This window comes from Urocitellus parryii, chromosome X, assembly GCF_045843805.1.
Source record: "Urocitellus parryii isolate mUroPar1 chromosome X, mUroPar1.hap1, whole genome shotgun sequence".
NCBI classification, from domain to species: Eukaryota; Metazoa; Chordata; class Mammalia; order Rodentia; family Sciuridae; genus Urocitellus; species Urocitellus parryii.
The window spans coordinates 59,991,461-60,008,896 of NC_135547.1; the positions used below are offsets into that span (position 1 = coordinate 59,991,461).

Sequence of the window (17,436 nt, forward strand, 5' to 3'; positions counted from 1 at the left end):
AGTGAGATCAAAGCCAGCATCAGCAACAGTGAGAAGCTAAGCAACTCAGGGAGACCTTGTCTCTAAATAAAACACAAAATAGAGTTAGGGATATGGATCAGTGGTTGAGTGCCCCTGAGTTCAATCCCTGGTGCCCACAACTCCAAAAAAATAAAAAGAACAACAAAAAGAAAAGAGAGGGGGATAACAAGTGTTTGTGAACACATGGAGAAATAGGAAAATCGGCATACAGAGAAGTATGTTTGTGCACACACAAATGCACATGGTGGGCATCTCAGGGTTAACATTTGCTTGCCTAGTAGCATGGGCCCAAAGGTAGCTATGGGAATAGGCAAGTGGGTGAGTGGAAGGAAACCATGTTTTCTGATCTGGCTAGGGAAGGAGGTTGAGGATGTGAAAGCCTGATGGTGTAGAGGAAGTTGATGGGCCATGTCATGGTTTCCAGACAGATGGAAGTGCAGGGAGAGCTGCGGAAAGGCCCATTTCCCATTCACCTGTGCACAAATCACAAAGTTGAGCATGGTATGATCTATGAAAATGCTCAAATGACTAGGAATGAGAAGTAAAATATGTAAGCCCTCACTTACCTACCTTTCTTCCTTCCTTCCCTCCCTTAATCCTTTCCTTCTGCAGCCCCCAATAGCCAAGAGACATCCTTGAGAAGCACCTATTGTACCGGTGCATATGCCTGCTTCTGTGGGCCTCCTCAAAGAGCATCTCACAGAGCCCCTAATGTCTCCAAAAGTGAATTACTAAAGTAGCATGTGTCCTTTCTCATGAGTCTTTATTCACTAAGTACCTGGCTTCCCAGGGATGAACTGGGTGGTGTATGGTGGTACACATGGCCTTTCAGTCCTGACTCCCTTGGCTCATGGCTAGGGCAGGGGAAGAGCAACCCAGGACACATAAATGCAACATGCAATTTCACTCTTTATTATGATAATAAACAGCCATCTTCAGTGGTGAAAAATAATCATAACAACTGGCTTTTTGGATGGTTGTATTACCTGACCCACAAGTTAACTTTGGCTTCTTGAACAGCAAGACTGTCAACCTCAGCCATGGGCATGATTGTAAGTTAGTAAGAGAGACACAATAATGTGGATTAAAAGGAAAATGACATTCAAGGGCTCCTTTCAGGGCATCTGTTTGAGGCCTCCTGTGGATTCTTGACCTAGAAGGAATGAAGGAGTTAGGCTTTTAGAAGAACCAGGTGCCCTGATGGGGTTGGTGCATCCCCAACCCCATCCCCAGGCCACCACCTTTCCAAAGGTTCAGAGTCCATTTTTCATCCCTTGATTCCCATACCTCACCTGGAACACAGTGAAGACCTGACCAACTCTGGTTAGTTCTCCCTCTTGTCTTCAAGGCACCTGAAAAACAGGTGATCTCCATAACATCCCAGGACATGCACACTGGCTACAAAATGCCACCTCTTAATGCCACTCTTATGCTAGGATACATGAGCCAGAATGAGTACCATTGTAATGATGAATAATGACCTTATGAAAACTAAAATATCTATGACTAACATTCATGCTCACCAGAATTCAAAGCAGAAAATCAGGAGTGTTTAGAAAAATAAATGATATTAACATATAATGACATCAAAGATGCTCAAGAAAATAAGACACTGAAATTCAAAAATAAAAATGTTCCAGTCACTTCCAAATCCAGGTATATGGCACATATTATAGCATTTGCCATCTTAAGGTGTATGATTCAATGGTTTTCTAGTATATTTACAAGATTGTACAACCATCACAATTATCCAATGCCAAAACTGTTTCACCATCTTAGCAAAATCAAACACAACTCCTTACCTGTTAGCAGTCACTCCCCAGTTCTACCTGTCCCCAGACCTGGGAAACCTTATTCTGTTTTGTGTCCTTATGGATTTGTTCATTTGGGGATTTTTCATAAAAAATATGAAATGATATTTGTAGTCTTTTATAACTGGCTATTTCGCTTAAGCATAATATTTTCAAGGTTCATGTTATAGAGTGTATCACAATTTTATTCTACACCTTGTTATACAGTGTATCACAATTTTATTCTATTTTATTGCTTAATAATATACATATATGTGCATATATCTGGATGTGTATATCTCATATTAATTTATCCATTCATAAACTGATGAACACTTTGGTTGTTTCCATTTTGGGGCTATTATCAATAATGTTGCTATGAACATTTGTGTACAAGTTTTCATGTGAACCTATGTATTTATCTGTCTTGGTAGAATTGCTCATTTATATGGTAACCTCATGTTTAACATTGTGAGGAACTGCCAACCCACAATGATTGCACCATTTTCCATTCTCACTAGCCATGTAGGACGGTTCTGATTAATCCATGTTTGCCAACACTTGTTATTTCCATTTTTAAAAAATCACATTCATTGTGGTGGGAAACAAGTGGTATCTCACTTTCTGATTTGCTTTTCCCAGGTGACTAATAATGCTTAGTATCTTTCCAAGTACTTTTTGTATATTTGTGTGTCTTTTTTTGAAAAAAAATGTCTATTTAGTTACTTGGCCATATTAATTGGGTTACATGTCTTTTTATTGTTGAAGAGTTTTTTTGGCGTTGGTACCAGTGATTGAACTCAGAGGCTTTCGCACACTGAGCCACACCCATAGCCATATTTTCTATTTTATTTAGAGACAGGGTCTCACTGAGTTGCTTCAGTGCCTCACTGTTGCTGAGGCTGGCTTTGAAATTATGATCTTCCTGCCTCAGCCTCCCAAGCCACTAGGATTACAGGTGTGTGCCACTGTGACTGGCTGAAGAGTTTTTTTATGGATTCTGGATATGTCCTTTATCAGACACAAAGTATATAAATATTTTCTCTTATTTTGGATTGCCTTTTCACTTTATAGTGTCCTTTAATGCAAAAAAAGTTAGAAATTCTGATGAACTCCACTAAATTTTTCCTTTTTTCTTGCACTTTTGCTGTCATATGTCAGATACCATTGTCTAAGTCAATGTCGCAAAAATTTACTCCTATGTTTTCATCTAAAAATGTTAATGTTTTGGCTTTAACTTTTAGGGCTTTTTAAATATTTATTTTTCAGTTTTAGGTGGACACAACATCTTTATTTTATTTTTATGTGGTGCTGAGAATCAAACCCAGTGCCTAACACATGCTAGGCGAGGGCGCTACCACTTGAGCCACATCCCCAGCCCAACTTTTAGGGTTTTGACCCATTTTTAATTTGCTTTTTTATGGCATGAGAGTAGGGAATAAATTCATCTGTAAGTAGATATCCAGTTGTTCCTGTACCAGTTTTTTAAAAAGGCTATTTTCACACTCTGACTGAAATGCAACTGACCATAAAAGTTGTTTTTTTTTATTTGAACTCTTATTTTATTCTATTCATATACATGTCTGTTTTAAGGCCTATACTATCCAGTACAAATTGTTTACTATAAGTTTACAGCCACATTTTAGTGAGTCCTCCAATTCTGTTCTTCTCTTTCAAGATTATTTTTCTTTTCTAAGTTAACTGTATTTTCTTGGGAATTTTAGGATCAATTTGTAAATGTCTACAATGTAGGAAGCTAAAATTTTGATATAGATTGCATTTACACTGAATCTGCAATATAAATTTGGAAAGTGACTGCCATCTAAACAATATTTAGTCTTCCAATCCAGGTCCATGGGATGTACATCCATTTATTTAAATCTGTAATTCATTTCTACAATGCTTTATTGAGTTTGGAGTGTATGCTTTATACTTTTTGATAAATATGTTCCTAAATATCTTACTTTTTTTTGAACCCGGAGAAGCTTAACCACCGAGAGACACATCCTCAGCCCTTTTTATTTTGAGACAAGGCCTCACTAATTTGCTGAGGCTGGTCTTAAACTCACTATCCTCCTGACTCAGCCTCCCAAGCTGCTAGGATTATAGGCATGTGCCCCCAAATCCAGCCTAAATATGTTACTTTTTGTGGTACTGGGGATTGAACCCAGGGCCTTGTATATGTGAGGCAAGCACTCTACCAACTGAGCTATATCCCCAGCCCTAAACATGTTACTTTTTGATGCTATTGGAAATGGAATTTTTTTCTTTATTTTATTTTTCTGATTGTTCATTGCTAGTATATGGCAATATGGTTGATTTTTGCATATTGATTGAGTGCCCTGAAACAGTGCTGACCTAACATACTAATTTTAAGTTTTTGGTGGTTTCCTTAGAATTTGATATCATGCTTAGAATTTGAGATCATGCTATCTGATTTAAATATTGCATTGTTTTAAAATTACTTACATTATCACGATAACATTAATATATATTTTCTCATGAGCCCATTTTGGAAACAAAATATACAAGTGTTATTTTTACAAATTAGTTGAAAATTTCCATTATTAAATTCCCACTTCTTCCAATTCAAGTCTATCCCCAGAGACTCTCAGCACTCACTTCTGAGAGCGCTCAAGGCTCTGCATCTCATACTTGGTGGAGAAAGGCTGTGCTATTCCCTGCTGCTCCTGGTAGAGGTCAGGCACATAGTTGGAGGAGGGTGTAAGCATGGGGATGGAGAAGGCGCTCTGGGTCTCTTTGGGGCTGGCATTCCTCACAATCATCTCATCATTCACGATGCACAGACTAAAGGAAAGGTGAATTCTCAAATAATCAGACAAATGGACAACCCCACACTCCCAATGGTGATCCTGTTTCCATTGCTACTCAGCAACCAGATTCCTTTCAAACCCCTACACTGCCTACCTCTTAGCTCTCTTGGCTGGTAACCTTAACCCATGCTAGAACCTACCTTTTGAGAGATTGTCTACTACCTTCATTACATTACAGATTTAACTCCCTTTATTTAAAAGCGGGCACTCTTCCCCATTTACAGAGGAAGTCAACTAGTTACAGAAAAGTCTTATAATTTGACAAAGGTCACACAGCTAATTAATAAGTGTTAGGATAAATGAGAATCTATTCTGACTTTAGATTCCATGCTCTTAACCACTATTCTAGACTTCTCCTTGAATCTATCTGTTGGCTTTCCCCAGTGTAGAGAAGACCCCAAGACAATACTAATCGCACTACTGAATGGAAGCTTGGATGGTGTTACCACTGCCATCCACAACATTGTGCTTACCTGGAATTGCTGCCAGAAGTTAAGATGAAGGTCCGGGTGAAGGCACGAACAGAACCCTGAGACTTTCCTTCCACTTCAATGACAATAAACAATGATGCCCCCTTAGACCTGCATATTCATGTTTACATACAGTGTTCCCCAGTAAGGGTCTTGCCTGATACTCACGAGCACCCTGAAGAAAACCAAACTCCAACAACTTTTTACTGGGAATTAGGAGGGAATTTCAGGGTTTGAGGCAGCCACAGTAGAAATAAATCAGCTCCCACTGAAAAGACCCCCTAACGTGGGTTCCTTGACAAACATAAGCTCACTTGATTCATTTTTCACAGCTGCCCAAGAGATGAATATTATTAGCCCCATTTTTCTTTTTTTTTAATTTTGAAGTTGTAGATTTTGTTTGTTTATTTTTATGTGGTGCTAAGAATCAAACCCAGTGCCTCATAAGTGCTAGGCAAGTGATCTGCCACTGAGTTACAGCCCTAGCCCCCCCCCCCGATTATTCAAGTGAGGAAACTGAGGTGTTAAGTATCAGGCCAGATTTAACACATTAAGGACCTGGAATGAGAGCCATAAAACTCCACAGCCTGTGTTCCTAATGCCTGAGTTGTGTAGGGCAGACACACATGGATGTAGATCAGATCAGTCACTTGCGAGAAAAAAAATAGGGTGGGAGAACAAAAAGGGAGTCATACAGGAAGGGAAAAGAAAGGAAGGAAAGAAGCTAGGGATATAGCTCAGTGGTAAAGCATTTGCTTAGCATGTGTGATGCTCTTGGTCTGATCCCCAGTAGCAGTGGGGAAAATATGAAAGGAAGAAAAAGGAGAAGAAGGAAAAGAATGTGGGCTCAGAGAATACTGGGAGGGAACCCAGCAAGGAGAAGGGAGTCATGAGCACTCTGGTAAGGGGCATCTGCAGATACTCACCTTCCTTGAACAATCCATTGACAGAAAAACAGAGCATCATTTCCTGAAATGGAGGAATAAAAATCTAGGTCTTTCATGATCCTTCAGAAATTTACTACCTATGTCAAGAAACTTCAGAAACTTCAGAAACCTATGCCTGCCTGAGGGAAGAAATGGGTACTCACTGTCTGGACACATAGGTCTATCACATACGAGTTAAAATCATGCTGAGTTTTCGGCAATACACTGAGGCAGTTCACAATGTCACATTTTGTGTGCTTTAGCAGCTGCATCCGCAAAACTGTATGGGGAAGAAAAGCAAAGATGGGGACTGGAAAATTGTTGCCCCATGGCTTATTATTGAGTCCTTGACATCATATTTCTCATGCCAAGCTTCTCTTATCACAGACTTACAAGGGTCCTTGTGTTTCTTTATATTTCTATTATCCTTGAAATACTCTTCCAAGCTATTCCTAAAGAAAAAGAGGAACAGAGGGTGGTAGTCTAGCCAGTGCAGGTATTTCCAGGAGAGAGCTACATGGTCCCAGGCCAGAGTCTGAATTGTGATACTCACGGGTCTGGGTCCTCAGGGTTGAAGGGAATGGTCAGGGAGAAGCAGGCCTCATCATGGTAAGCATCAAGGAGACCGCGTCGATCTCCATAGTCATAAATGAGGTAATACCTGTGGAGAAGCAAAGGGGACAGGCTATCTCTGGGGCCCCGCCCCCAAATGATACCTTAAAATACTGTGAGCAGACCTGTGCTAAGTTAACCCAAACTGTGCCAGCCCTCCCTGCCCTCAAGATCCCAGGAGAACTTACTGAAGCAGGAATTGCAATACTAGACTCTTCAGATTATCACATCCTTTATAGCTTTCCTGAAATGAAGACACCTTGAAACTACATGATTGACAAAACCTCCATTGCAACACCTCAAATATTGATGATCCCTCCTCACCTTACAAGGTTTTATTATTTCAGGTGTTTCATTGTCAATTCCAATTGATTCTGGTAACTCCTGGCCATCCTTGAGAAGGGAAGGGGAGGTCAACAGTGAAGATCAGGGTGGTGGCACTGCATGAGCAAGGAGTTAAACAGGCCCAGGGGGAAACAAGGGCCAGAGGCCATGTATAAAATGGCCTTGGATATTCCATGGGTGAGATCACACTTGGTGTCTGCCATCATGAGCTCTTGGAAATCTCTGCCAGTATATGCACCCTGTGAGTGGGTGTGTATGGGTGTGTGCACGTGTGTTCTCCCTAGGGAAAATGTCCATGCCATGGAGAATCCATGCCCTTTAAGAAAAATGAGGGTCTGGTGCACACGCACACGTAATCTAGGCAAGGCCCACAAGGCCTGGGGCCAGCAAGGAGGTCAGGCATGTGAGTAAGAGGAGACAAGACCGGAAGTGCGTACTTACCAGGCGTAACAAATTGGGGAAACAATCCTGGATAGCACTGTGCAAATGAAAAATCTAATGAAGTGAGGTGACAGTGGAGGGTTGTGCACACTCTCTCCCTCTTGCTCTCCTCCCTCTCCCTCCCCCTGGGTACCTCCCATCTACACTGGCCTGGCCCCCTCCTCCAGGGCCCACCCTGCCTCCCTTACCTTCTTCCGGGTCCCCCCATGGAAGGCTCTGAAGGGAGCAGGGAATGGGGTGGGAGACCAGGGCTCTGCTACTGTGCTGGGTGTCCAGCCTTCCGCGTGGCATGGCCTGGCCTGGCCAGACCAAGACCAGGTCATACTCTCGCCTCCCAGGATAGGATGCTGGGTGGGGGTGGGGGTTTGGTGAGTGAGGCAGGCAGGGGAAGGCAGGGGTATGGCCACAGAAAGGGAGTGAAGGCAGGGGATGGAGGGATGGGGAAAGAGGAAGCAAAGCAAAGAGAAGGGGAAGATGCTGCCCCCTGGTGCTGGAGGTCAAGGCAGAAGTGAGAAGAAACCAGCTGCCCTACTGCAGCCCATTCCTTCACCTGCCCCTAGCTGGCCCTGCAGCCCCAGGCAGGAATGCAAACATGTACCTGCTGGGCTGGGGCCCACAGGATGCAGGTTCAGCCTCTGTCTCCTGTGTGGGCCCAGAGGGGGCCAGGTATGGGAAAAGAAGCCGCCCCCAGGGGAAGTGTCATTCCCAGCACCAATAGTGAAGAATCAGGCACCAGCTCAGCATGTGACAGAGGGTCTGTGGCCCCCTCTTATGAGCACCAGGTTCCCTCATGGTGGTCCCTGTGCACCTGTGCCTGTCTGAGTCAGTGTCTTGCCCAAGGAAGCATCTCGACTTGGGCTACCCAGGGCTGCTCTGAGGGACCAGGTGGGATGTGGAGTGGGGGAGAGAGCAGCAGTGCTCCTGAGTGGCCTGTGCTCCCGCCTTCTCCTCCTCCTCCTGCCCCTCCTTTGCCCTCTGCCTTCCCCTCCTGTCTTGGGAAGGCCTCTGCTCGCTGTCAGTGGCCCACCTCTGGCTCCTTGACTCAGGGAACCCCTGTTTCTCCCCAAGGAGGAAACAGTTCCCACCAATGGCTTAGAGGAACAGATGTTGTGATGGTAGCCACCCTGGTCCTCTGCACGGGCATAAAATCTCCATGTCAGCCTGGGACAGGAAGGGGGACCTTTATGGAACATGAGAAGAAGGGCCACTCATAGGACAGGGGAGGAAAGCCCAGCCCCATCTTCGGAGGGCTTGCTGGAGGAAGCCAGTGCAGAGGGGCGGGAAACACACCCCAGTCCAGCTGAAAAAGGGGAGCAGGTTGCAAGAAGGAAAGCAGACCTGTGGGCACAGCTGAGGGACACAGATAGAGGAGAGGGTGTGGCCTGTGATCCTTCCAGAGGGCCAAGGTTGCATCCTCCTGCAGAGGTGGACTTCAGGGGGAGCTCCGGCTCCCAGGAGGCAAAGGTCCCCAGGAAGGGTGACAGGTGTTACCAGGCATTATCTACCTTACATAAGCAGACTGCTCTGGGAAGTCACTGCACAGAGGGTTCCCTTCTAGCCACAGCTCTTCCAGCTCCATCCCTTTCAGCTTCTCCAACTCCTTGGAGGTCCTCAGCTGAGAAAGATGGGGAGGGAACCGGTTAAGGAGACCCAGGGAGAGAGGGACCCAGGGAGAGAGGGACACCTGGGAACCTGCACCCAGATACCTCCACTCGCAGGTGCTTTTGTCTGCCTCTTGCCAACATCCTGCTGTGCACTACCAGCCACCCACAACCCAAATTTCATCTTGCTCTCTTCTCACCTCATTTTTGGACAGGTTCAGGATCTTGACTTGGGGGGCTTTCTCTACAATGTCAGACAGGCCATCCAGCCAGTATAGTTTGTTGTTACACAAGTTCAAGGACAACAGCTTTCGGGAAGAAATGGTTAGTGTAATGATTACTATTGAGAGTGGGGAATATACATCTACCCTTCACAACATCCCTTCCACCCTTCTACCAAAATACCAGCCCTGGGCCTAAGATCTCACCTCAGGGAAATTCCTTTCAATGATCTGAAGGGTAGCAAACATACACTGTCTTCGGTTTAGGATCATGTCAATGTCATGTTCCATCAAGTCTTCAGGAAGACAAATAAACAAACAAACAAACAAAAAACGAGTCTTCAGGAAGCCAGGAGAAGGGGATCAGAAAGCTCAGAGGGGTCTGTGTGGAGCAGCAGTAGCAAGAACCCCCTCCCCAATTTTCCATTTCTATGTCTCCCTGCCAGGCAGACCCCTCTGCCCTCACCTGCCCTAAGAATACTGTTGTCAGTCATACCTGGGTCAAAGCGGAGCTTCTGGAGATCAAGGGCTTGCTGTGAGACATCATATCGTTTGTTCATCGTCAGCTGCAGAGACAGAGATGGAGAAAGGGGCTTTGAGGCTGTGGGGGTGGTTGTGACAGGGACATCACTAGGTGGAGGTTGAAATGTGGGCCAGGAAACTTTTCAAACAATGTGCCTTAGGTCTATATTACCATTAGCTTCTCCATTTTTTCTGGAGTGAATTTATTCTGCAAGGTATTCGGTTCAGTACAGGGATTGACAAAGATCGATATCTACGGGAAGAAGAGGCAGAGTAAGCATCAGGGTCCAAAGATAACCAGCCCCTGTTCATTCCCCTCCCCAATCCCAACAAAACTAAGGAATGATCTCAGCCTATACCTTTTGATTTTCCTCATCACAAATTTTGCAGTTGACATCTTTCAATGCAGAGGCAGTACTAGCATCCTGGACAAAAAATTGGGCCCGATTTTTGATATAGTGGAACTACAGGGAATGGAGGCAGAAGCAATAATGTCAGATGCCAATGTCCCTGCTGAGGCAGACCTCTTCCCCTCCCCTGTGCCCATCAGCTGGCTTCACCATCTTCTCTTACATCAATTGGTGTAAAGGGGACACAGCAATGGCTCAGGATTGAATTCATTAGCCAAGTCTTATTATACTTCATCCCATAAGGAATCTAAAGGTAAAAAGAAGGGACGAAACAAAGACAACATGGAATTAAAGGCAGCTATCATACACAATCAAGAATTTTACTGTGACCTTCTCCAGAGTTCTAGCTAGGTCAGGCATGGTGGCACAAACCTGTAATCCCAGTGGCTCAGGAGGCTGTGGCAGGAGGATCACAGGTTTGAAGTCAGCCTTAGTAATTTAACAAGGCTATAAGCAACATAGTGAGACCCTGTCTCAAAATTAAAAAAAAATAAAGGGGTCTGGAGTTGTAGCTCAGTGGTAAAGTGCTTGCCCAGCATGTGTGAGGCACTGGGTTTGATGTCAGCACCACATATAAATCAATAAATTAAATAAAGGTTTATCAACAACTAAAAATTTTTTAAAAAAATAAAAAGGACTGGGGATGTGGCTCAGTGGCTAAGTGCCCCTGGGTTCAGTTCCTGGTACCGAAAAAAAAAAAAATAGTTCTAGCTAGACATGGTAGCACATGCTTATAACCCTAGCAGCTCAGGAGGCTGAGGTAGGAGGATCACAAAATTGAGACCAGCCTCAGGAACTTAGTGAGGTCCTAAGCAACTTAGTGAGAACCTGTCTTAAATTAAAAAGTAAAAAAAGGACTGGGGATATAGCTCAGTAGTAAAGCACTTCTGGATTCAGTCCCTAGTACCTCCCCGCAAAAGACTTTTAATGTGGGGACAACTGACATGATACACCTTTTGGTTTTCTTTCTTTTTGTTTTGGGTCAATACATGGATTTCTTAATTGTCCTTTCTCTGTATTGCAAATTGATCTTCAAAATAATAAAATTTAGCTGTTCTAAATGGCCTTAATTTATAAGATTCCAGGAGATTTTACATATTGAATATCCTTCCTGACCATCTAACAAAGATTTCAGAGACTCATAATCCTACATGCAGCTTGAGCCAAAGCAAGGCATCCAGTGGGAATCTGTTCCATATTCTTGGCAGTAGTCCACCTTTCCCTTTAGACAACCTTCCCTTTTAATTCATTTTCTGGACCTGTCCTTAGATGGTATCAACCCAATTCCCTCTGACCTACCTCTCCTGCACCTTACCTACATATTATCAGGACACTCACTGTGATCTTGAACCTTCTCCCCACAGCTTCATCCTGTGTGCTCCTTTTCATTTCTTTTTCTGAAGGAATTTTATCTTGGCATTCCTTATCCCATTTTATATTCCCATTGTTGACTTGGAAGGTAGAGGAGTCACTGGGAGAAATGGACAAAAGAAGGTATCCATAAATGTACAGAAATGCAATTTTAAAAAAGAAAAACAAGATTGAAATTTTAAAATGTATAGAAATGCTACAAAGTCTCCTACACAGTCTCAACTCACTGATTACATGACCTATCATTATGACTGCTCTATATTCTACTTTTATCACTCTTCACTTTTTCAGTGAGAGAAGAACAAGATAACAGAGAATGAAAGAGTTGCACAGTCCTATGGATTGCTAAATTTAAAACGGGTTGTCTGGTAACTTACTGTCTTACTTCAGGGTCCTCATGGACATCCACCATCTGGTTGTTTCCATCATCCTTCTGGAGGTTTGATGGTGGAAGCTCATTTTTATCATCTTCATAATGTACGTTTTCCTTGTCAGAATTCCCTTGGAAAGAATTCTCACCTTTATCTTTTTCTTGCAGAGAGCTTTCATCATTTTTTTCTGAAATTGGGAACAAAAACACAAGTTTAAAGACACATAAATGGTCCACTTATGATACACTACATCAACGGTTAACAGTGTGGTAGGGCAAGCAAAATGTCAGCCTGCTCCAAGGACCAATCATACAACCCTCCCCCCAACAACAACAACCAAAAAAACTCCTCTGTCTGTCCAGACATGAGACCCTTTTCTCACTGGTGGTACATTCAGGGGAGATATCTTGGAAGAGGAAGAAATTAATGCTAAACCTCATAAAATGTGAAGCAGTACTTATAAAGAACTGAAGTGTAAGAATTCACAGGTTGAAATGAATATCTACACCAGGAAGATATCCAAATCTTGCCTTCTCTGATGTTTCTTTAATCTAACAACATGACTAAAACCTCATAGATAATCTCATGTTTCATGTAGACCTGGTTATCATATTAATTATATTATTCAGATTGTCTATATCCTTATAGATTTTATGTCTAGCAATTTCTATCAATTTCTGAGAGTGGGATGTTAAATGCCCCAATTATTATTTCTCCTTTCAGCTCCATCAGTTTTTGTCTCATTTACTTTGAGGCTCTGTTGTATGGAATCGTGTATTATTAGTCAGTTTTGCATTACTGTAACAAAATATCTGAGAGAAATAAAATTTTAAGAAAGAAAGTTTTATTTTGGCTCATACTTTCAGAGGTATCAGTCCATGATCACTTGACCCTGTTTCTTTGGGTCTATGGTGACACAGTACATCATGAGCAAGCACATAAGGAGGAGCTTCCCATCTCATGACAGCCAGGAAGCAAAGAAAGAAATAGGAAGGAGCCAGGGTCCTGCTTTTCCAGGGCATGACCCAGTCCTGACTTTCTCCCAGTAAGCTTCACCTCTTAAAGGTTCCATCACTTCCCAATAGTGTCACTGGCTAGGAACTAAGCCTTTAAAAACACACGGGCCTTTGGAGGACCCTTCTCCAAATCATACCAAGTGTATACACACGTAGGATTCTTATGTCTTCCTGTGGGACTAAACCTCTTACTATTATAAAACATTTTCTTTGTCTCTACTATTTTTAAAATTTAACTACGAAGACTACTTTATCTGATATTTCAGCTTCAGGTATACCTGTAAAGTGTTTTGATTGTATTCCTGACTGTATCCATCCTAGAAATTTCCTTTATAATATGCACACTCTCTGCCAAAATATGCACTTCACCATGTGGTAAGATCCAGAAGTTCAATTTTTATCTACAAAAAGATAGCACCAATTCTGTCTCCCATGGGTATATTCACTAAGGGCATTTTATTTTTGTCACATTCAATGAAACAATGTACCAGTAGTGGTAATAACAGTGGTTTTTCTGGAGATAGGGTTTAACGGAATTGGGCTTTCAGAAAGCTTCCTTTTGACCTCTAACTTGAACGTTCTCTAGGTTTGTATTTTATATATATTATACATTAATTATTCATTGTTGTCTCAGGACACACTTATAAGTAATAGTTAATTGACCTGCAGTAAAAAAAAAAAAAAAAGTCCTGTTATTCACAACCTTTGGAATTTCCCTGTGTAGGGAAGGCACTGGAAGTGAAATTAAATGTGGGTAGAACATTTGATCTATACATTCCACTTGCTCAGACTAAAAATGTGGATGTGGTCATGTACAGTTAAGTAGAACAAATAAAAATAAATAAATTCTAAAAATGTGGATGTGGCCTGGAGTACTCTTTCTCTCAAACTCTATCTCCAACTGATTAGGAAATTCTCTTAGTTCTACCTTCAGAATATACCCAGAGTCTAGCCACTTCTCACCTCTTCCATTGCTACCACCACCAACATCTATCTCCTAGATTAGACAGCTTTCTAAATGGCACTCTTAATTTAACACCTGCTCTCTTACCATCTATATTCCACAAATCAGGCAGAATGATTTTTTAAAAGCACAAGGTAAATTTTATCATTCTTTGGCTCAGAATCCTGTTACAGGGGTTAAAAACCCATCAATACATTGCAAAGCTAGGAATATATAAGGATATTCCAAAACAATAACAAAAAAAAACCTTAGTGGAGACATCTGTAGAATACAAAGAAAACAACTTATTCTTATGAAAATTTGAAAACAGAGAAGAATCAAATATTTATTCTCTTTCCTATAAAAGTTAATATAAAGATACACAAAATGTTGATGAGGGTTTCTCTTTATAAGAACATTTCAGCTAATACATAAAAAAAAAGGTAGAATTTTACTATGATCATTTAAAAACTGCTAATTAATTAAAAGATCTATATAATAGATAACAATAGCAGGTAAACCACATCAGAAAATAGGAAATAACCAAGCATCATGTGCTTTGTAATATAGGGCACAATCTATCAAGTATTCTTTCCCAAAACATTAAATCTTCATGATACTAAGCTTCAGCAGCAATTTAGGTATCATCATCATGGTGATGCACAGAATCAAATGCATGAAAATGACTCCATTTTAACAAATAAATTGAGAAGAGGATGATATGTGAACATATTTAGTGTTGTATCTTGCATGCTATTGGATACATTATGCATATATACAGACATTTTCAAAATGAAATCATATGGTAAAATATCTATAACTTGTTTCATTTCATATTTTTATATATTGCATGTTCAGAAATAATATTTAATTGAGCTTTATCATTTATTAAATTAATATGCTTTTCCTTTAAAGATACTGTGAAAATTAAAGCTAAGATCACTTGTTTACCAGAGCAAGAACTGAGGGTTGACTATCACTAACTGGGAATCTCAGAAAAGGATAAATATTAATCCAAAATATATTTTTCATATTTTTTAAAATGTCTAAATAACAATTTCTGACATTAATATGTTATATTATTTTTTAAAATATTTTTAGTTGTAGGTGGACACAATAACTGTTTATTTAGTTTTATTATTTTTTTATGTAGTGCTGGACATCAAACCCAGTGCTTCACACGTGCTGAGCCACAAACTCAGCCCCTAGATTATTATTTTAGTTAAAATTTTATCTAGGTGCAGTGGTACATGCCTGTAATCCTAGCAGCTTGGGAGGCTGAGTCAGGAGGATCACATGTTCAAAGCCAGCCTCAGCAATTTAGGGAGTCCCTAAGCAACTTAGCAATACCCTGTTTCAACAACAACAACAAAAAAGGGCTGGGGATATGACTAAGTGGTTAAGCACCCCGGGGGTCACTTTCTAGTACCTAATAATAATAATAATAATAATAATAATAATATCAAGTTATTATCAAATTAACAAATAAAATTTCAAAGTTTAACAAATCTTTCCAAGTTTTTGTTATTATAAGCAATTCTACTAAGCACAGGATTATACACACATTCTCTGCACATGTTCACAGTTTTTCAAGCAATACTTTTGTAACTGTATTACTTAAATCAAAACATGCTTTACATTGAGACTATTTTATGACATTTAAAACTATATATCATACTTCTTTATGTGATAATCAATAGTGAGTGAATGAGCCTATATCTTCATCTGTGTGCTAACATTTTAAAAGTTCATATAACTTGAAACAATCATTATTTTTCAAATTTATCTTTTTGAAAAAATTTGTCTCTACTGAATACACATACATATGTATGTGTGTGTGTGTGTGTGTATATATATACATACACACACATACATACAAGCAATGTTTTTTATATTTTTGTAAGTCTGGAGGACAGTAGTGTGAAGAGGATTCATTATCTATTGTTAGCTGGGTAACTAGGATCAATTGTTAACCAGGTGGCTGAAATCTCAGAGAATAGTTGAAGACTGGAAGAGATGAGTGTCTCATAAACAACAGGCAAAGAGTCAAGGACAGGGGCATAAATGAGAATGAGCAATGGCAATATAATAAAATGAGAAAGAAATATCTGTGGTACTAAATCTATGCTAGACAATATGTCCATCTGGAAAATTCCATAGAAGGTTTATTACACCTGTTCTCCGGCTCCTAAACATTAGAAGACACAATGAAGAATATAAAAACTAAGATAATAAAGGACTATACCAAACTAAGCATTTGAAAAAAATAAATGTAGTTTTGCTTCCAGCAACAAAAGACTAGCTAAGTTGGATCAAATGTCCAAGGAAAAACATCTAGAAAAGTGGGGAAAATCATTTAAAATAAAAATTTATTTACAAGGGGAGGGAATGGTGGAGGTAAAGGAGAGGTTCTGAGGAACAAAACTGACCAAATTATACTGTTGTATTGTGTGCATGTACAAATATACAACAATGAATCCCATTATAATGCATAATTATAATGCATCAATAAAAAATAGAAAAAAATAGGGCAAAAATACCTCAAAGTTAATCTCAACAATTGAATTGAGGCTGTTTTTTGCTAGCAGCAGTTAATGATTCCTAAGGAGGCATGTAGTGTGCTGATATGTTATGAATTCATGCCAGATTTCCACAGAGTCATGGGACTAAGAGCATAAAATATGAAGGTAGACCTGTCCCAGAGAAAAGACCCTGGCAAGCCACTCTGGCTAAAATAGGGACCTTCAAGAGCTATGTCTCAAACGTAAATTGAGAACAAACTAGTCCTTCAAGGGATAGAAACCTGATTAATTATCTCAATCACCAACGGGATTAAAGTGATTTTTTTCAAATATTCTTATTGCTGTATTAAAATTAGACATAATACTGGGATTCAGAATGCTATATTGGTACATGCACAAAACTGATCAATCTCATTTCCCAACACCTTTCATTTCCTGCTCTTCTTCCCTCCCCCATCTGCTTGCTCTACTTTACTCTCCCTTCTATTTTTATTACAATTAGTACATTATAATTACAAATACATTAAGGGATTTAAGAAAACAACACTGACTGTTAAAGGAAAAATGTTCAACCTCCTCAGCAGTCAAGATTTTTTTTGGAGGGGTTTATGTGTTGTTTTGTTTTTCTTAAATTTTCAGTCTCAGCGACTGCCCCATCCACCCTCCCTCTGAGCTCCGGTAGCCACAGAAGCAAAGGCGCTGCAAACTAGGTCTAGCGCAGCGCCACTCACGTGGGCCTGGGACGCAGGCTTCCAGGGACCGCGGCATTTCTTGCTGGCTGGTTGCGAGGCTAAGATCCGTATCCCACCCCCACCAACCCCCAGCCCCCAGCCTCCAACCCCACCCCCCAACTCCCAGTGGCGCCAGCAGAGGCGGAGGTTGCGGCAAGGGCGGGGCGGGTCCACCGGGTTCAGGCTTTTTGTTACACTTTTAGGAGATTTACCAGAAAAAAAATTTCTTCTCTGGAGGGAGACTCATTCATTCCAGGGCTGAAATAAATAAATCTACAATAAATTACAT

The 17,436-nt window shown here is 40.9% G+C and overlaps 1 protein-coding gene across 1 annotated transcript; it reads right to left on the reverse strand.

The window, feature by feature from the left end:
* Positions 1-1,123: 1,123 nt before the first annotated feature.
* On the reverse strand, positions 1,124-17,184 carry LOC113175797 (nuclear RNA export factor 2-like). Its single transcript, XM_077793626.1, is given in 22 exon segments — positions 1,124-1,174; positions 1,314-1,348; positions 1,351-1,373; positions 4,434-4,619; positions 5,119-5,191; positions 6,042-6,084; positions 6,206-6,321; positions 6,435-6,493; positions 6,595-6,702; positions 6,842-6,897; positions 6,978-7,046; positions 7,440-7,476; positions 8,945-9,054; positions 9,241-9,348; positions 9,469-9,557; positions 9,758-9,827; positions 9,956-10,036; positions 10,143-10,247; positions 10,357-10,440; positions 11,532-11,664; positions 11,942-12,122; positions 17,148-17,184. Coding segments are annotated over 22 exon segments (1,854 nt in total).
* Positions 17,185-17,436: the final 252 nt, after the last annotated feature.